This window comes from Eurosta solidaginis, chromosome 3 (genome assembly GCF_040869045.1).
Source record: "Eurosta solidaginis isolate ZX-2024a chromosome 3, ASM4086904v1, whole genome shotgun sequence".
Classification (NCBI taxonomy): Eukaryota; Metazoa; Arthropoda; class Insecta; order Diptera; family Tephritidae; genus Eurosta; species Eurosta solidaginis.
This window is the reverse complement of record NC_090321.1, coordinates 284,244,661-284,266,490: the sequence shown is the minus strand read 5'-3', so window position 1 is coordinate 284,266,490 and position 21,830 is coordinate 284,244,661. Positions and strand designations below refer to the sequence as shown.

General features: G+C 38.5%; 3 protein-coding genes across 4 annotated transcripts in view; 2 read left to right on the top strand and 1 right to left on the bottom strand.

Annotated features, from left to right (window-relative positions):
• The window catches only part of LOC137245726 (aquaporin AQPAn.G-like), a 206,516-nt gene extending 194,942 nt beyond the window's left edge, over window positions 1-11,574 (bottom strand). The window contains exon 1 of the mRNA XM_067776848.1: window positions 11,372-11,574. The gene's annotated coding sequence lies outside the window, so the exon portion shown is untranslated. The remainder of the gene's footprint in view (window positions 1-11,371) is intronic.
• Window positions 10,332-11,131, top strand: LOC137245731 (ARL14 effector protein). Its single transcript, XM_067776852.1, has one exon. The coding sequence runs from the start codon at window positions 10,490-10,492 to the stop codon at window positions 10,892-10,894; it is 405 nt and encodes a 134-aa protein (XP_067632953.1). The 5' UTR covers window positions 10,332-10,489; the 3' UTR covers window positions 10,895-11,131.
• A 3,778-nt stretch (window positions 11,575-15,352) lies between the features above and the next one.
• Atg7 (Autophagy-related 7) overlaps window positions 15,353-21,830 on the top strand; it is a 43,399-nt gene continuing 36,921 nt past the window's right edge. The window contains exons 1-2 of one of the 2 annotated variants that reach the window (XM_067776833.1): window positions 15,366-15,478; window positions 20,635-20,733. The gene's annotated coding sequence lies outside the window, so the exon portion shown is untranslated. Of the gene's footprint in view, window positions 15,479-20,634; window positions 20,734-21,830 lie in introns of both variants that reach the window. The other variant, XM_067776834.1, reaches the window with a different exon arrangement.

Genomic DNA, 21,830 nt, shown 5'->3' with positions numbered 1-21,830 from the left:
TGAAGCCATCAGAGTTTGTGAACAGTAGTTTGTGGATGCATGGCCCGGAGTGGTTACGGCAAAACCCGTCGTGCTGGCCAAGTTGTGTGTTTGTGCCAAACACGGCGGCGGAGGCTGAGGAGGAGTGCAAAGTATTTTCGGTGTTAAGTATAAAAGAGACGTTGCAAATACCAACACGTACGACGAAAGAGACGGTAGCCTTGATAGAATATGTCGACACCTTGAACAGAGCGGTAAACACGGTTGCATACCTGTATAAGTTCATCTCGAACGCCAAAAAGCACGCCATATCTGGCAGAAGGAAGAGAGGTGAGATAGTTCACACAGCACTGAGCAATGAGTACCGGGCGAAGGCTTTGAACCTTTTACTAAGACAAGAGCAAAAGAAGTTTTATGACAAAGAGATTGCGTGCTTGAAGGTTGGAAAACCGATTCCAGACCACAGCAAAATTGAGCCTTTGAAGCCAATATTGAAGGAAGGTCTTCTCAGAGTACATGGTCGTTTGAAAAATTCAAACCTAGATGAGAATATGCGTCACCCGGTAATTGTTCCAGTTGGGTCGAGATTGGGATGGTTGATCATGGATCACGCTCATAGGGAAACCAAACATGGCGGCGTACAGGTAATGATGCAGTTCATTAGACAGAACTATTGGATTCCTCGTCTGCGTAGCTTATTGAGGCAATATTTGCATAGATGCATGGTTTGCGTGAGACACAGTCAAAGAGTCGAGTCGCAATTGATGGCAGATTTACCTGCCGATCGAGTGCAAGCAGGGAAACCATTCCTACATGTCGGAGTGGTTTATGCAGGGCCTATTGACATAAAGATGATCGATAGAGAAGGTAACCAAATTATACGGCAGAAGGTATGGATTGCTGTTTTTGTATGCTTAAAAACAAGAGCTGTACACTTGGACGTAGTGAGCGACCTTACAACGGTGGCATTTATTGCTTGCTACGAAAGATTTGTCGGGAGTCGAGGGCGATGTGAAAGAATCTATAGTGATAACGGCACAGCATTTGTTGGAGCAGCTAAAGAGATGAAGCGAGCTGTAGAGAGTTGGTATAAAAGCGACATGTTCCAGCATTTGTCAACGAAGGGTACGGAGTGGAAATTTATGACACCGGCCGATCCACACCAAGGTGGTATATATGAAGCTGCAGTCAAGTCAATGAAGCATCACCTTATTCGTGTCATAGGGCTGCGTGTGCTACCTTTCGAACAACTAAGGACGCTGCTTGCACAAATCGAAGCAATACTCAACTCACGGCCCCTGCACCCTTTGAATGACGACCCAGAAGATCTACAGGCGCTAACACCTGGTCATTTTATAATTGGAGAGCCGTTAGTGCTACCGTCGCCTTTTGATATATCAGATACACCTTCAAGTAAGGGGGTTGTTCTATTGAGAGAAAGAGAACGCATGGTGAAGACCTTCTGGGAAAGATGGCATAATGAGTATTTGACATAACTTCAAGAGAGCAAAAAATGGAAGAGAAGCTCGGAGCGGGTGCAACTAGGACAATTGGTACTCATTAAAAGCGAGAATTTTCCTCCTGCCTAGTGGGCTTTGGGGTGCATCATCGAACTTCACCCAAGTACAGACAACCTAGTGCGGTCGGTGACAATTCAGACTGCGACGAACCGTCTCCGCAGGCCAGTGCAAAAAATTTGCATCCTGCCTATGGAAGTCTAAACACATGAGTTATGTATGTAAATATCCCCTCGGATTGGAAAACCATAGGTTTTCGGGGGGACTGTTAAGTATTTGAACATGAGGCAACCTGCGAGTTGCGAGAATGATAAACAAAGGAGAGCTGGCAACCCAGTTCAGTTTTTGGAATGAGCAGAGACAGAAGACTGGTGTTTTGATTGAGGTTGCGGGATTTGGGGTGTTTTTCCTGGGTGTTCTCGTGTTTTCTTTTCTTTATAGGGTTTTACAAATAAACATATTTATTGAACATGGAACTCAGATGCCAAAGTAAAGCAGTGGGCAAAGTGTCCTATGTAAATCCAGTCGAACAACACCTTGAATGACATGCTTATCCTGTACGAAAAATGTTTCACATGGAACATCGACTATTTTATTTATATTTCTTATAAGGGAACTGCCCCTGATTCCTGATGGATGTAGGGAGTGGCAGGGCGGTATGGCCTAGAAGGTTTCACGTGGTCATCAGTTTTGCCAGAATTATGTTATTCTGTGCATCGCAACCAGGCTAAATTTAAAAAAATAAAAAGCTTAAAATGCTTAATAAACATTTTTAGGGCTAAGAAAAAAAGCTAAAAGTTTAAAGCAACTTTCTATGCGCTTTATTAATTTTTTTCATAAAAGACAAAACAGAATATAAAATTTAAGTTAATTTTCACTCCAATTTCATAAAAATTAAAACAAAATTTACATATGCCATTTGTGTTTTAACTTAAAAGGGATACATGCTAAATAAAACTCCATTATAGTCTATAAGTTTTCGTAATATGTTTGAGGTAACTGATTTTTTTATTTGCAAAATAAGAATGCCGATAAAACTATTTTTAATAAGTCCACTTTCTCTCCTTTCAAAGGACCTATTTATTTATTTATTTATTTATTTATTTATTATTTAAAGTCGACGACAAACTATGGTCGACTGCATAATATAAAAGATATATAAATATACAACTCAAAAGATAAAATTTAAGATATATCGAGCTTTCAACAATGTTATATTACAAACAAAGAAATATTAATGAACATTACTATTTAATTTCAGAATATAATAATAATAAGAAATATGAGCAGAAATAAGATCTTATGCCGAAATCTTATACTGGCGGAATGCATCAGATTCCGCTCAGCATGATTTCGGAATGCAGTGGATTCCAATCTCCCTGTTGGAATGCAACAAGATTCCAATCAGCATGTCATGGGAATCCGGCAGTGCTAAGAGTAGTGTAATGAGGATACGCCATCACAAGGCATAAAAAAGTAACATGACCTGTGTTGTTGGAATGCACCGGATTCCAATCAGCTCGATGCCTGACCCATAAGATTATACTGCCGGAATGCATACGATTCCGGTCAGTGACTCATGAAAAAGCATGTTTTTTACGTTGTTGGAATGCACCAGATTCCAATCAACACAGTACTGTCTTGTTCCTTCTTAATGATACATGTTGATAAATGTTCCTCCATCCTTAAGCGAGATAGTTCCTGTTTTTTATCGAAGGAATAAAATGCCGGCAAATTAAATTAACTTGTATCTCTTAAATTAGATAGGCAAAAGTATTGCATTACGTATAGTGGCAAAAGTACATTCAAGACTGATGCAGCTATACAAGTCATTGTAGTGCGCGCACCAGATAAGAAGAGGATTATTTTTAGCAAAGTTTCGTCGGCAAAGGGGTAAATAGAAAGGAACGTAGTGTCTGGATACTCTAGGGGGAACCGCAAAAAACAAGCGGCTGAGGAGGTCCGCGGAATCAATTTCTCCAATAATGAGCTTATGGATGAACAATACCCCCAGTAATATTCTCCGATTTTCCAGAGTGGGTAAGTTAATAAGAAGAAGTCTACTTCTGTATGGAGGAAGGTGGAGACTTGAGTCCCAATTAAGGCCGAGCAATGCAAATATCAAAAATTGCTTTTGAACTGACTCAAGACGCTTTATATGCTTTTGAGAAACAGGGGACCAAACGCATGAGCAATACTCGAGTATTGGACGAACCAGCGATGTGTAAAGAACCTTAGTGAGGTACGGATCATCGAACTCTTTAGCCCATCTTTTAACAAATCCAAGTAAACCCAACACTTTGTTGGCTATAGATGAAATATGCATGTTAAAATTCAATTTCGGATCAAAAAGGACACCTAGATCATTTGCAATAGATATACGCTCCAAAGGCGTACCATCTATTACATAAGATTTCAATGCTGGCTTCACTCGGTGAAATGTCATATGCTTACATTTAGAGCAATTTAAAGCTAGTAAATTTGTTGTGCACCAACATTGGAACGAGTCCAAGTCGGCCTGAAGAAGATCCAAGGAACTCAAATCGGTAGGACAGTAAGTGTAGCAAAGTTTTACATCATCCGCATACATTATAGTATGGGAATATAATATTGTCTGTGGCAAGTCATTAATGAAAAGGGCAAAGAGCAAAGGGCCTAGATGACTTCCCTGGGGTACGCCGGAGGAAACTCCGAACGATTCCGACAGATTGCACTTGAACAGGACTTTTTGGGTCCGGTTAGAAAGATAGCTTTTCAGCCACATTAATAGGTGAAACGGAAAGCCCAGTAAATCAAGCTTATGAATAAGCAACTCGTGGTTGACGGTATCAAATGCTTTGCTGAAGTCCGTGTAGATGACATCCGTTTGCTTGTTCGCTAAAAATCCTTCCATAACTATAGAGGTGAATACAAGCAAATTTGTAGTGGTAGACCTTTGACGAATAAAACCGTGTTGACATGGAGATAAAAGACTAGAACACTGATATTGCAGTTGATTGGTGACAATCTGTTCAAAGACTTTAGGAATGACTGAAAGTTTAGCAATACCCCTGTAGTTTTCAACTTTTGACCTACTACCTTTTTTATGCAGGGGTATAATAAAAGACTGTTTCCAAAGTGCCGGGAATGACGCAGATCCCAGAGATAGCTCAAATAATTTTAAAATAGGCTCATACATGTTTTCGGCGCAGTACCTAAGCACGCAACTAGAAACACCGTCCGGTCCCGGAGAAAAGGTGGGCTTCAAAGATTGAAGACTCTGAAGAACAATATTACCATCAATAGCAGGATTCCTAATGTAATTCGAGCTATCTAAGCGATAGGGATATTGACCAGAATGAAAACCACTGGATGAATACGTGGACTTAAAGAACTCAGAAAATAGTTCAGCAACGTCGTCATCAGTGCAAGCTTTTTTACCTCCAAAGGTTAATGAGGAAGGATACCCAGAAGTTTTCCGCTTTGAATTTACGAAACTGTAAAACTTTTTTGGATTTCTAAAAAATTGGGCTTTACAACAACTCAAGTAATTTTTATAACAAAGCTGATTAAGACGGTGAAATTTAGAACGAGCTATTAGATATTTAGAGAGGTCTGCAGATGCTCCAGATTTCTTGAACCTCTTATAAAGCCTAGATTTGATGTTATTAAGTCTGATAAGTTGCCTTGAAAACCAAGGGGGCTTATTCGAACATAGGATATAGCGAGTAGGAATGCAGGTATCAAAGAAGCTATCAAGCGTACTGTAAAATATAGAGATAGCCGAATCGACATCAGTGCAAGCATAGAGATAAATCCGACCAATCATGGGAAGCCAACAGATCATTGAGCATAATGAAATTCGCTTTGTAGAAGCATCTAGATCGGGGACGAGACTGTACTTGAATCCTACGGGGTAGGCTGATATCAAGTGATATCTCTAGCGTAGGGCGAAGAGGGTCTTCTGGAAGGGATAAAGGTGTTATTTGCGTAAGGGCAGTACCCACCGAGCCATCCACAAATACTAAATCCAGCATTTTATTTCCACTATTTGGAACATTGTTAATCTGTAAAAGAGATGAGTCTAACAAGCAATTGAGAAACTCATGTTGAGCAGTGGGAGTTAAAAAGTTTGAATCACTTATATTAACCCAACTAACTGTTGACAAGTTAAAGTCACCAACAACAACAAGTCGATCGTTATCTCCCAACTGCGAATGCAAATCACAGATGGCCGAGCTATGACTAGCATAAACATCCATATCCGAACGAGGTGGTATATACGAACAGCAAACAATTACGCTATAGCTACCGAATGAAAGCCTAACTGCTATGAATTCGATATGAGAGATATTGTCCAGCGAAATCAACTCAGACGATAGGTTAGATTCAACAGCAATAATGAACGATGTAAATTCTATATTCCATGCTGTCTAAGAACCTCTTGTTCAAGTTTTTGGTATGTGTTTTACACCGACTCCAAACGATATCTGGGAAATGACATCTGGCATATTTGTGGAGGGAATATTTTCATGACACTTTCTGGGCTGGCCGAACCACTGCCAATGTATGACCTCCGGTTAAATAAAGTTTTGAAATAGGTTATTAAGAATATGAATAAAGGAATTTGAAGTCAGATGCTGTCTTATTATAAGCCCAAGAAATTTAATGTGTGCAATAAAACTTATAATGAGGTAATACTATGATGTACTAATCCTTATTCCACCTCGTTATTATAACGACTTATGTAAGTCTGATTTTGGGTGGCTATATATAAGCCTTATGTAAGTAAGCCTTGTTTTTGTTGGTCCATAAGCCTTATAATAAAGTTGTTATATTCTACCTTATGGCTTATAGTAATTATAAAATAAAAAAATAAATGTAAGGCGCGATAACCTCCGAAGAGATCTTAGGCCGAGATTCTCTTCCAATTTGCGTCGTGCTCCTCTTGATTTTCCCTACAAGCTGGCCGGACGGGACCTACATGTTTTATGCCGACTCCGAACGGCATCTGCAAGGCAGATGAGTTTTCACTGAGAACTTTTCATGACAGAAATACACCCGTAGCACTGCCGAGGGGCGACCCCGCTTACAAAAATTTTCTTCTAATTGAAAAACCTTATTTCTAAAATTTTATGTTGCTTTGCCCGGGGTGTGAACCCAGAGCATACGGTGTGGTAGGCGGAGCACGCTACCAACACACCACAGTGGCCGTTATAGTAATTACGTTAGTTTTATTTTGTGTGGGCGTTACACACAACGGTATCTTTGAAATAAATCTTATGCCTGTTGACATTAGTACAGAAAAATAAGGAGTTTTCCCATTCGGGTGGATGCGATTTGCAAAGGGTGGAGTCCGTCCTTTAGTGCAGCATATCTCTTTTGTCTACATGTGGACTTAGAAAACCAGTTAAATGTTTCTTGAATCACAAATTGAATATCGCTCGAAAGCAGCTTCGAAGCAGATAAAACAGCCAATCGAATCGAGTGGCAAACACACGGAACGAAAATGATATTATGTTGATGTTGCTTTAATAAACTTACTACGCCTCGATTTATGCCTACCATATCTTTTACTTCATTCAATGTTCTTAAAATTGAATCTACCAATATTATATTTTCTAAAATTTTTAAAAAAGCTAGGTTAGGTAGGTTAGGTTGAACTGGCCGGTCCATGAGGACCTCACATAGCCTGATTGAGTCCGTAGTGGTACCAGAAGTTTGTTTTAACGACCAAACTGAAAAACCCTATCAAAAAACAGGACCTATGTTATAAAATAACTCCGTCCTCTTGGCAAATACTAGCAGCTTAAGCCACTTGCTGCTTCTAGATCTGACAGCTGTATCACTCCTAATAGCTGGAGTCTTAGCCTGGCAAGTGCAGGGCACGAGCACAGAACGTGCTCGATCGTTTCCTCCTCCTACCAGCACTTCCTACATCTGTGACAAGCCTTTCAAGGCATGTGACGCCAGAAGGCAGTGTCTAGTCAGAATACCCGTCATGAGTCTACAGTCCTCTCTTTTTAATGATAGAAGCAACTTTGTTAGTCTAAGGTTGTAGGACCTACACATAATCTTCGACACTTTACAGCCCCGCGATAGAACCCACGCCTTTCCCGCTTGGTCGATCATGTGAACCTCTCGCCTTCGCTTAATCTCGCCCAGTCTAATTGATACGTCTACGGAGCAAGCTTCAAGTGATGCGCCCGTTTTAGCTAGTTCGTCCGTTTTTTCATTCCCATCTATTCCCATATGCCCTGGGACCCAATATAGATGTATGCTTCTCACTGTCCCGATTCTTTCCAGAGACTGCTTACACTCTAACACGCATTTAGATGCTGTGCTATGCGAGATTATTGCCTTAATTGCTGCTTGATTGTCAATATAAAAGTCAACACAGTTGCAGCTAAGCTATTCTCTTCCAGGGTTTCTACTGCTTTGATTACGGCTAATATTTTCGCTTGGAACACGCTATAGTAATCCGGCAGCCTGTAGGATCTGCTTATTTCCGGATCAGCGCAGTATACCGCAGACCTTACTCCTTCCACTACTTTGGAACCATAGGTGTACACATGTATCGCCTCGTCCGCAATTTGCGCACCCTTGCGCCAACCGTCCACCTCTATTGTGGCCTTAAGATCTCCCTCGAAGCGCAGATAGGGAATCAGGTAGTCTGTTCGTCTTGTGATTGATGACGCTATACTACCATGGCCATATGGTTGGCGCTCAAGCTGCCCCGAGGCACCGAGCCTGGTTTCGGTTGTTAATGCTATGTTCTTTGCTACCAGGTCTACAGGTGGAATGTGCAGAATTGCATACAGTGCAGCCGTCGGGGTTGTTTTCAGGGCTCCCGTAATGCTAAGCATCGATAGTCTGCATACCCCCTCTAATTTTTTGAGGTATGTTGTTTTTTGTGTGGCTTTCCACCAAACAAGAACTCCATAGTATAGAATAAGGCTTACAATCGATGTAAAAACCCAATGAGAAAGAGAGGGCGATAGGCCCCACGTACACCCCAGCATTCTTTTACATGCATAGAGTGCCGTTGAGGCCTTCTTAACCCTCTCCGCCACGTTGAGCTTCCATGACAGCTTACTGTCTAGGATGATTCCTAGATATTTTGTGCAAGGTTTCTCCAGTAAGTTCACCCCTTCTAACTTAAGCCTGGTCCCATTTGAGACCATTTACCTCTTTGTAAACAAGACCATATCCGTTTTCTCCGCATTGACTTTCAACCCGACATTAGATGCCCAGGTATGAATATCCCGAAGCGCCCGATCCATCAAAGAGCTAATCGTTAAAAAGCTAAAAGAGCTAAAAAATTTCTGAAAAAAAGCATAAAGCTAAATCTCAACATTTCAAGCTAAACGGAGAATTAAAAAAGAAGCTAATTCTAGCTTGAAAAAAGCTAAAGTGGCAACACTTATGGTGCTTGTTACCGGAACGTACCAGATCAGCATCCGGCAAAGGGCCATAAACATCGATAACACTCCCCAAGGCCTCCGGCGAGTGTTCTTATCGCTGGAACAATACCTGTGTTTTTTTTTTTAAATCTATAGATGTTTACGTTTAAACTTTATATGGACTGCTAACGTCAAACTTTAGATACACCTCTGAAATTGCTGCACATAAAATGTGTACTACTAAATTTCAATACCCATTATACTCAGATGCAACTGAAATATGTGTCTAGGTTTCACCTCTACACAAATTCTATGTATCACTTCTAAAAATTGTGTGTGCCCCCTATTCATCGCAAACGATTCAGCTATAGGTTATACGCAGCCATACAACAGAGGTTTGTGTCTCCGCTTTTCGGTACAACATGTTGCGTAGCTATTGGCCGCTATATGAGTCTCCTAAGTAGATATTTGCCGCTAGATGGGTCTCCTAAGCATTATCTAAGCAAGGATAAGCGTTTGTTTTTACGCGCAAACGTAAACGTAAACGCGTGTAAAAAAACACTGCTAATAACAACAGCAGGAGAATTTTAAACTTTTCTTGGGTTTGTTGTTGTTGTTGTAGCGATAGGGTTGCTCTCCGAATGCTTTGCGGAGTGTTATCGATGTGATGGACCTTTGCCGGATACAGATCCGGTACCATAACACCATTAAGGCGCTAGCCCGACCATCTCGGGAACGATTTATGTGGCCACATTAAACCTTCAGGCCATTCCCGCCCTCCCCACCCCCAAGTTCCATGAGGAGCTTGGGGTCGCCAGAACCTCGTCTGTTAGTGAAACAGGATTCGCCGCGGATAGGTGAGGTTGACAATTGGGTTTGGAGAAACTATATATTGCGCTGGTAACCTGAAGGGTTGCGCTACACAGCTCCTTGAATCTGGTATTTTAGTCGCCTCTTACGACAGGCATACCTACCGCGGGTATATTCTGATCACCAAACCCGCTGAGGGAGGAGGGAGGAGGGAGGGTTGTTGTCGAAAGGGGTTTTGCACAGATTTTATTTTCCAGTTCCGGAGCGGTACGGGTAATATTTCAGAATTTCGGAAATTTCTTTAAACAGAAGCAGAATTTGTAACTTCCATATTCGGATTAAAGGTTCATGCGCATTATTCGACCCGACATGTAGCGACACGTCCCGACAAAATATTCGCGGCATTTTTGCCTAGTTAGTTGGTCAACTTGGTCGTGTCGTGTCGTACGACGGTCGCTAGGTGTGCATGACTCCATAACAATCCATGCAAAGAATATTTTGCCGCTACATGTCGCGTCGTATAATGTGGATGAACCTTAATGAAACTGGGGTCAAAATGCGTCTTTTGACACATCTTCCGATATATTTGGACGCGTATTAACATCTACCATGTCAATCTTGCCATCACTGAATTAAACAACACTTTGGCAGCACTGAAATCATTTATCAGCTGTTCAATAAGTTTGTTCTCCAAAAATATACTGTGCTTGGTGTTAATTTGTTTGTGCAAAATATCTATTAGTAGTTATCGTAGAAAACCAAATTGTTATTATATTATTCACCTTAAAAATTCATCATTTAATGGATGCAGATAATGATCTTACCGAAGGCGTTGGACTGCGGATGTCACTTCGAGAACGACCACGCAAACAACAGTCAGACCGGCGATTGAGAGAACGATCCGAGGATCTTAAGTTCCTAGAAGATTTCGATCCTGAAAAATCCAATCGTGAAAAACGTAAACTGAAACGAAAGCTAACCAATTCGCGTTCTACGGTATACGATGAGTATGGACATATGCGGCATAATGGCATGGATATATGTGACTGCTTGGATGAGAAATGCCCGGGTTGCTGGTATGAATGCAAAAATTGTGGGTCTACGCGTTGCGGTGTTCAATGCCGTGTCAATAGGAAACAATTCGTGGACGAAATCACATTTGATGGCAAGGATGTCGTAATTAAAAATAAGTTTATATCAATGTAACTTATAAATGCGTAATTATTTTAAGCATGAATATGTTATCAATCCACACATGTCTATTGTTAAGGGCCATCTTTGGAATTATTTTACACATTTTAAATTAAGTTATTTTAACCATTAATGCTTGCCATATATGTAATATATAATGGAGTATTACATATATGATGCTTGCTTAATTCAAGAATTATGAAATATACTGGATTGTGCTTTTTTACTCTGTAATGCACCTAAGCTATAATATATTTGAGATCAGTCATAAGCCAGGCCTTGGTAGGGTGGAAATTTTGAGGAAAATGTTTCAAACACAATACGCTCTTCTATTTACATGTCATCAACTAAAGTGGGTTTCCACCTGAGGCAGTTTTCCAATAATATTTCAAGTAGAGGAATCAGTGAATCTGGAAGATTCTGCTACGAAACTGCTACAACAATCTGCCCTCATTTAATTATTTATTCATTTATATATTGATCAAATCTTACCTATATATTCTAGATGTCGACTGTGTTGAACAACACAAGAGTTTATAGAATTAACAGATTTTAACACATCAAGCAATTGAAGTATATTACGACTTTCCATTCACATACAAAATTTTGCGATGCATATATATACAACAAAAATACTTGCTAACATATTTTGTGTCGTATTAGAGTGTTATATTGCAGTTTTTAATTGCAAAAAATTTTGGAAAAGTTACCGAGCGGGAAAAATAATTTCACTTGTAAAGTGCACCCTTAGCCAAAACAAATATCAAACCACGTGTTCCAATGGTACATGAACCAGATACGGATAGAGATTAAAGCTGAAGACATTGGTGCTTTATCGGTAACCGTATCGGTAACCTTATAACAGCTGATTCGACCAAACTTATGAGATTTAATGCAATCGATTATTGGTGCCGCTAAGGTCGTAACCGTATCGTAGCCAACCAATTGGGTTTTGGTTTGCCGTCGTAACGATAAACAGCTGATTACGTTAGGGATACGGATACAGCGATACGACATACGGCACCAATGACTCCGGCTTTAAAGGGCGAATTAATTATAGTTGGGTCGTTTCGTTCTGAACTCGTTCAATTGACCGGGTCTCCCAACTGAACAACCCTACAAAAAATTTGGTCACAAAACCTAATCACGCCCATGCAAATGTGACTATGAATATAACCTATGACCGTAAAATGACTAGTCAAATGACGTGGAATGACGAGAGCGTTTTTGCAGGGAAGTGAGCTAGATATTCGATTTCGGTTCTATTTGTTCTTTTAGTTCATTTGTTCCTTTAGATCGTTTTATCTAATGTTATTCATTCTCACTTCTCTTTCGCGAACATTGTAAATTCATACATACATACGCAGAAATTCTGAGCACGAATGTCGATGATGCCACTTACACTAAAGATATGTGTGGTCATCTTTGTGTGTGGCACTCCTACAACAATATATGTATGGACTATTATGAAAAACATCTTTTGTAAGAAACTAATTACATTTATTAAACTTGAAAATATCATATTTACAATTTGTGTCTTTACTCTTTCAATTTGCTGGATTTTCCGAAATTTGTAACTTTTTTGAAGTTAATTAAACATATATGTATATATTAACTTATTTATTCATAACACATTTAAATATACATACACAAAACATTGCTGCATACACACCCTCATCTGTACTTGTTGGCTTTTTTCGCGGGTGCAAGCAGCAGTGGACAAATTTGCTTGAAAACAAAAAAGAACAGATGAACAAAAAGAACAACTTGTTCGTTCATCAGAAAAAGAACTAAAGAATCGAATCTCTGAAATGAACGAAAAAGCACAACCCTAGAATTAATGGTAACATAACTATAAAGCCATAACCTCATTCTAGTGATGGACGATATGGCTATTTTGAGTTATCAGTGAAAATAGATATGGCTATTTTTAAATCACGGCTATTTTTTATAGCGATCGCTTTATTTTAAGAAGCGATTCTATACAGACGATATGATGGGCAGTACAGCGATTTTGAGCTATCAGTGAATATAGATATGGCTATTTTTTAAAGCTATGGCGATCGCTTTCATTTATCTTTGATAAGCGAATCTGCAATTATTTGTATACTTGGATATAAATATTGAATGTTTAAGTTTGTTTACCGGAGTAGATTGAATGTTATACATTAATTTAATTTAGTGTACAGAATATATGAACCAAAATTGGAATAAAAAGACGAAAATATGTACCTTTTATAGTAAACTGATGTAATGTGAAATTCTAATATGTTCAGTCTCGTATTACACTCAATGAGATGAAACTAGCTGAAATTGATGTCTATGCATTTTTGTTTTATAAATTTTGCTAATTCAAAATGCTTTGATTTTTAAATGTAAGATGAATCAACCCGAAATAAATCTGTATATGTAACACCATAAAAACATGATTTATTTACTATATTATACTACACCGATGTATTGGGATTCAAGGGGTTGTGTAGCGCAATATATAGCTTCTCCAACCCAATTGTCAACCTCACCTTCGAGCGGCGAATTCCGTTTCACTAACAGACGGGGCTCTGGCGACCCCAAGCTCCTCAGGGAACTTGGGGGTGGGGAGGGAGGGATGGCCTGAAGGTTTAATGTGGCCATATAAATCGTTCCCGAGATGGTCGGGCCAGCACCTTAATGGTGCTGTTACCGGAGCGTATCAGATCTGTATCCGACAAAGGACCATCACATCGATAACACTCCCCAAAGCCTTCGGGGAGTAACCTAATCGCTACAAAAACAACAACACCGATGTATTCAGAAATACTCCGTATGAATTTATTCTGAAAGTTGTATTTGGCTGCATAATATTTGTATAGTAAAGTGGATCAGTTTTTAATGAAAAATATAGAGGAAAAATATAGCAAATTCATCAAACTATTATAAAAATAATCTTTAGCAGAAAATTAGCCACCCACTTCAGTGCCCTAGAAATTAGCCGGAGAATTCAACCATATACAAACCATATGACAAAGCTTGAATTGCATTCTCCCAAAAAACTTAAATTTTGAGTTAATCTGTTTACAATAAGACGAGTGATATATGTTTCTATAATTCTTTTATTTTTCCATCAAAACACACAAATTTTATGAAACTGTTAACGGCTACAGCCTAGAAGTATTAACTCATGAATAACACATGCATTAAATTTTTATCGCATTCTGTTTCTAGGCGCACAAGTGGACCAAAAACTATGTCGTATTGATAACCATCTTCATAACGCAATAGCACTTGTGATGGTTCAGTGTCTATACCTGGCTTCTCTAAATCCCGAAATGTTGCATCGATATTTTCCTTCCAAAATTCCTCTAATTTGTTTATTTGTGCTGCTGATATTTGTCGTGCACGCTATTGCTCTTGCTCGGTAGGCACCTTAACCAACCACAGCAAAAACGAACGATCAGTTATAAGTGGTTTCCATTGTTCTTGATACCCCAGCGGGTTAGGGGATCAGAATATACCCGCGGTAGGTATGCCTGTCGTAAGAGGCGACTAAAATACCAGATTCAAGGGGCTGTGTAGCGCAACCTTTCAGGTTGCCAGCGCAATATATAGCTTCTCCAAACCCAATTGTCAACCTCACCTATCCGCGGCGAATCCTGTTTCATTAACAGACGAGGCTCTGGCGACCCCAAGCTCGTTATGGAACTTGGGGGTAGGGAGGGAGGGAATGGCCTGAAGGTTTAATGTGGCCACATAAATCGTTCCCGAAATGGTCGGGCTAGCACCTTAATGGTGCTATGGTACCGGAGCGTACCGGATTTGTATCCGGCAAAGGACCATCACATCGATAACACTCCCCAAAGCCTTCGGGGAGCAACCTTATCGCTACAACAATAACAACAACAACATTGCTCTTGATCCCAATTCATATACATTACGTACGCCACACGAGTAAAGTTTTAGTACTGTTTCTCGAAGTGGACCTTCAGAATGTAGGGTGACTTCCCTATGTTTAGCCCTCACCGAAAGTTTAACAATTTGGGATCCAGATGTGCTTCCAGGTCCATTGCAAAACCATTTTTTGCAATTATTGCACATCACTTCGTCGTCGAAATTGTTGTTGCACAAGTTTGCTTTGTTCCGTTCGCCGTTTCCACAATTTCTCTGCACAAAAGGCATACTTTTTTCGCCCTTATTTACCACTATCTGTTGACGAGAAATTTTTTTCGTTGTGCAGTTCTTAAGACAACTATCCCCATTTTTGGCAAACTTTTGTAAAAGTATATTTTTTCCAATTTTCGAGAAAATTATTTCTTTTTGTCGCCAATAAACTTTTTTACTCAGTCTGAAAGCAAAGCACACAGATGAGTAGTGATGAACGATATTTCAATATCGATGATTGCATCCCCGCTATCAATATTAGTATTAGAATTTCATGCTGAAGGAAAATCGCCAATCGCTATAATCGCTATTGGCGATATTCTGCCAGAGGTGATTGCCATTCAAAAGAATCGATTGAAGGAAAATCGCCAATCACTGAAAAAAAAAAAACTTTTTTTGTTCCATTGATTGAAGGTGTTTGTTTTAATTAAAAAATTGTTTGATTTAAACTGCTACATATTGGTAAGTATTTGCTAATATAGTAGTTAACTCTTTGTGGTTTTTTGTACTTAACCTGTGTGTGAGTTTCGTGGAAAGCAGTGGTACTCGCGGCCATTTTGTAAAAAATGGATGACGCTTCAGCGTCGGGCATGGCAGGAGACGCCATGAAGGTTATAGAGGACAATTCAAAGAAAAAATCTCTGTTAGATCCGGGTCCTAGGGAAGAATGGGAACCTAAGATGCGTAGACCCAAAGCTAGTAGATTAAAAGATGCAAATATGAATTTCAAAGCTCCACCAAGTAAAATACCAAAAGAAATGCCGCCAATGCAAGGTCTTTTGATTCGTAGAAATACAACAAATACAAATAACAGAAAGTTCGGGGTACAGGAAAAAGACGCAAATGCTGAGGCTCTTGCAGAAGCTAAAAAGGTAGGCAATGTTGCTATGGAGGAAGATTTCAGTTTAAATGAGGAAGTTAGCATTCCACAAACTGAAAAGAAAGGTAGCAGTACTCAAACTGAAAATAAAGTTGAAGAAAATGAAAAAAATGCAGAATCAAAAAAAGACGCTGAGACTAGGGAAAAGGGGGAAGAACAGATTTTCTTTGATGCGGAATATAAAGGGGTTTATGCTGTTCTAGTAGACACGTCAAAGTCTAAACACTTTGAAAACGAAAGGATGACTAATGGCCTGGTTTTATGGTCGAAAATCAGACATTTAAACATTGACGGAATAAAAAAGGTAACAGCGTTGGGTAAAACATTATACAAAATTTTTTTGAATCAGCAATAGCGGCAAACGAATGTGTAAAAAATGTAAAATTAATAGAAATGGGTATTCGGTCCTTTATACCAAGATCCTTTGTAGAAACCTATGGAGTCATAAGGTTTATTCCAGAAGAATTTACAGAAGAAGAAATATGCAACAACTTAATATCTGAGGTAAAGATTACGGGAGTATATAGAATCAAGCGAAGGGACAGAGATGATAAAGAAAAGTTTTGGCCAACCCAAACGGTTAAAATTGGGTTTGCTGGAGATGAGCTACCGAAAAGTGTTCAGTTATGGTTTACAAACTGCAAAGTTTAACATTATTTCCCTCCTACTAAACAATGCCATAATTGTGGAAGATTGGGACACACCAAAGCTAGTTGTATGGAAAGACAAGATGTATTTTGTGTGGAAAAGAGGATAACTGCGATCAGGGTTGCACTAATAAAAAGTGCATATTGTGCGGTGATCTAAATCATGTGTCGTTAAACAAAAAAATATGCCCAACGTGGCAAAAAGAAAAAAAAATAATTGAAGAGATGACCATAAAAAAGATTAGCAAAAAGGAGGCATATGATACATACACGCAATTTTACTGTCCTGACAGACAAAATAAATTTGAATTATTAGCAAATTATGAAGGTGATTTTCCACCGCTAAGTAACGATGGGCCTAAAACGATAAACGCAAACACAGAAGTAAATAAGAGATTGGTTTCTAGAGCGTACAATGTGGTAGCTAGGAATAGCCCAATAAGAGAGAGAAGGAAGTCCCCGATCAGGGAAATAAGGACGAAGCCGGAGAACATACCATGCTATGATAGGCAAGGGTGGACAAGAGTATCAGAACTAGAAAAAATATTAGAGCTACTTCAAAAAAAATATTCTATTAAAACAGATGATCCACTAGTTTCAGTATTATACAGCTTGTGTGAAGAAAATGTACACGGGGAGCCCTTGAAAGAGAGGGTGGAGAGATTTCGCAAGCCTTATGGTAAGGATTTTACAGTATAACTGCCAAAGTTCAAAGGCAAACAAAGTAAACATTGATTTTTTTAACAATCAAAATTCCATAGATATAATATGCTTACAGGAAATTTTTTCCCATGATGAGGAAAAAAAAGAACATAAATTATTAAATTTCAAAATGATTAAAAAAACCAGATCAGATGGGTATGGAGGTGTTGCCATAGGTTTCAAGAAAAACATCCTGTTTAACAGGATTAAGTACAGGACCTTGTTTGACATCATTATAGCAAAAACCATAAATCTAAACAAAAACTTTACAATATGTTCAGTATATCTTCCACCAACCATTAAACTGGAAACATTTAGCAATGAAATGTCAAGGCTTATATCTTTCTTAAATGGACAAACAAATGCCATATTACTGGGTGATTTCAATGCCAGATTGAGGATTTGGGGCGATTCTATAAACACACCTAAAGGGAAATTTCTCTTTTCTCTCATCAACAATTCCAATTTAAGTTGTATTAATGATGGTTCAAAAACCTTCTTTAGGACAACAAACCTAGCCACTGAGGGACTGTCCAGTGTGTTGGACTTATCCTTTCTCAGCTTTCAGGGTCAGATCACATGGCAGTGTAAAAATTCTTTTGTAGGGGGAAGTCATCACTGTCCCATTGTGATAGATGTTAAAGACATTATGCAAAAGCCATTTAAATTTGTTTCCAAAAATATTTTATGTAAAAAAATTGGAGAGATTCAGGACATAAGCAGTATTCATGACCTGGTTTATGCGTTTAAAGATGAAAAAAAGAAGGCTTCAATGAATTTGGATGAGTTCAAACACACACCTAAACCTTGGTGGAGTAAGGAACTGGAAAAAAAGTATAGACTTGTTAATGCTGCTAGAGGAAAGGCAAAGAGAACAAACATGGTGGAGGATATGGAATATGTATGTTCACTGCAAGAGGATTGGAAAAAATCTGTCAAAGACGCAAAGAGGGATAATTTCAATGAAGCTATCGAAAATTTGAATAAATCTCCAAATACAAAAAAAGCATGGTGCTTCATTAATAATATGAAAAACTGTCAAAAGAGCTCCGAGTCAAAATGGTATGCTGAAAACAATTCCGGCTTTTTAGACTTCCTAAAACAGCAGGTGACAATACCGAATTCACCTACGGTTGAAGAGTTGTACACAAGGTTTGATTTATGTCAGGAAACCCAACAAACTTCTTACGAAATAGTGGAAAAAAACTACAAAAGCTTATACGTAAAAAACAAGACACAGCGGGTGGTGATGACTAGATTACGTACAAAATGTTGAAAATGTTGCCTTCGGACACATGGACGGATCTTGAAAAAATTTTGGAACAACATATTAAAACAAATCAATTTTTGGATGAATGGCGTAAAATTAGAGTGGTGCCGATTCCCAAAAGGAATGGAAGTCTGGAGAACATTGAAAGCTTTAGACCTATCTCGCTTATTTCAGTTATGGTTAAAACGATCAATATGTGCGTTAAAGAAACATTGACAGAACACTTAGAATCCAGGGCAATGATACCTGCCAACAGTTTTGCATATAGAAAAAATAAGTCAGCACCGATGTGTCTGAATGAATGTTTGCATGCAATTGAAACAGCAAAAGCAACAAAGACAAGGTATTTGTATGTATTCTAGATCTTTCCAATGTATACACTGCGTTGACATTGTAAAACTGACTGAGATGCTACGTGAACTGGAGGTTCAACCTAGTATGTATGTGTGGATATATAACTTTCTACACAGACGAATTTTAATGTTAGGAGACAGCAGAGTGCTGATAGAAAATGGCTTACCACAGGGAAGTGTATTATCACCAGTTCTATTCAATTTATATACAGCCAGGCACGTTTTAGAAGACAGTAAAACTAACATTTTCCAATTTGCGGATGATTTTTTAATTGTTTCAAGAGACAAATCTGCTGCAGGTGCATTAAATATCCTTAGGAATAAAGTAACACATTTTAGATCAAAATGCACACAATTGTATCTTGACGTAAATATTGAAAAAACCAGGTTTATGTATATGGCTAGGGGTAGCAAAAATTCGTTTAATATTAATATAGGCGTTGACAGGATTAGACAAGTTGGTCAATTACAGTTTCTTGGAAGAATCATAACTGCAGGTGGTATTTTAAAAAATCAAGTTCTGAAAATTAAAAAAGAAATTTTACCAGCTTCAAACCTAATCAAAAGACTCACCACTGTAAAAAGAGGTATTACACCAAAAATAGCTTTAAAGCTTTAAAGTATTTAAATACATATAAATCGTTTGTAAGATCCAAGGCTGAGTATGGTTGCACAACATGGTCAAATGCAAAAGCAATGGTTCATTAACAGGCCGTTAAAGTCAAGGATTCAGTATGGACCAAAGATAAACACAAGTTACAATGTAACTTACAACAAACACAAAACAATTTTTGATCAAATAAACATGAAGGTAAAGTTTTGTAAACATCCAAATTTGACAATTGAGAAATCAAAGCTTACCAGATCGAAGCAAAATTACACAAATATTCAATTAATAGCCACTTACAGTGCCATAAAAGATACATTGACAAATGAAGATTTTTTCCTATTAGCAACTGATGCCTCTTGTAGTAATAATAGTGTAGGCTGTGCAGTTTATGATATACAAAAAAATGTTTCCCTTTTATTCAAAATACAAGAAAAGTTTACGTCAATTACAGGGGAGCTGATGGCGATACAAAAAGCAGTTAAATATGCAATAAAATGCAAAAAGAGGAAAATTGCCATCTTTTCTGACAGTTTATCAGCACTTAATGTACTTGAAAAAGAAGCAACAAATAATTACATTGTTGCCAACATACCTAACACTTTACATAGAGAGAAGGGCTTTATCGAGAGAGTACGGATAATATGGGTTCCAAGTCACATTGGAATATCTTTCAACGAAAAAGCAGATTTGGCGGCTCGCACTGCTGGGACGATAGGTCAAAATATTTCTATGGAGCTAACGCCGTTTGAGGCGCAAATTAGAATTCAAAACTCGATATGGGAAAAGTGGGCAATGGAATTTAAAGAAATAAGTCAAACAAAGGGTAAACACTTGTCAGAAGTTAGGCATACATTAGAAAAGGTTCCATGGTTTAAAAACAAAAAATGCAGATTTGACTGTAAGGAGATTAAAATAATTAATCGATTACTGTTAGATCATACGTACTGTAAAAACTATCTAAGTAAGTTTAACAGAGGTATGTCAGGTGTTTGTTCGGTTTGTGATGCCACTGACACCGCTGAACATGCTATATTCCACTGCCAAAGGTTTAGCCAAGAGAGGGTCAACTACAATATCTTTAGCAAATACGTATGTTTAAAAGACATGTTAAAGTCAAAATGTTGGACGGAATACGAGGAACTTATCAATTTTTTAGATAAGACGCTCCTCATCGAAAACCTCTGATGTTGTAGTTTAAATAATTGAGAAAAATAAAAATAAATAAATAAATAAAAAATCAAATATATACATGGATGTAAGTACATAATATGTAGACAAAATAGTATGTAGGTAAAGGCAAAAATATCCAGTTTCAAAATTTAATTTTAATATTAAACCTATTTTTTGAGGTATTTTATACATAAATTGATGTACTGAATTCTCTACGTTGTTTTTTTTTTTTTATTAAAATGTCAAAACACAAAACATGACATAATCTGGCAACACACATTAAAACTGCAAGAGAACCTAGCTGTTTAAGAAGGCTTAAACGATTGGCCATTTCACTCCGAATAAGGAGTATCACAAACAAAAAAAAAAAAAAAAAAAAGCCATAACCAGTTAAAACAGCTGATCGAACCAACCTTATGGAAATCGATGTAATCGATTAATGGTGCCATAACATATCTCTAACTCGCAGCAGGTTATGGCTTTATGGTTATAAGTCACCATAATTCGCCTTTAAAGCGGAGTCATTGGTGCCGTTTGTCGTATCGCTGTAGACGTATCCCTAACGTAATCAGCTGTTTATCGTTACGGCGGAAAACCAAAAACCGATTTGTTGGCTACGATACGGTTACGACCTTAGCGTTACGATGTGGCACCAATAATCGATTACATTGATTCACATAAGGTTGGTTGTTGTTGTTGCTATAGCAGTGCTTCACCCCATCCAATAGGTGCGGCCGATCACAAATTGTCATCAATATCCTCTAACGGGAGTCCAAGGAAACTTTGCTGTTTCAACAGGGGTGGACCATAATGAGAGGGGTTTTAGAGGCGTTGGTTCCACATTACAATTAAAGAGATGGTTGGTGTTATGTGGGGAAACATTGCAAGCGGGGCATATATTTTGTATGTCGGGGTTGATTCTGGATAGGTAAGAGTTTAACCTGTTACAGTATCCAGATCGAAGTTGAGCTAGAGTGACTCGTGTTTCCCTGGGTAGTGTGCGTTCCTCCTCCGCAAGTTTTGGGTACTGTTCTTTGAGTACTGGGTTCACCGGGCAATTCCCGGCATAAAGGTTCGACGCCTGTTTGTGGATTTCACTGAGGACCTGCTTGTGTTTTTTGGCTTCATACGGCTGAGTTCTCAGGTGCCGTATTTCCTCATAATGCTTGCGGAGACGACTCC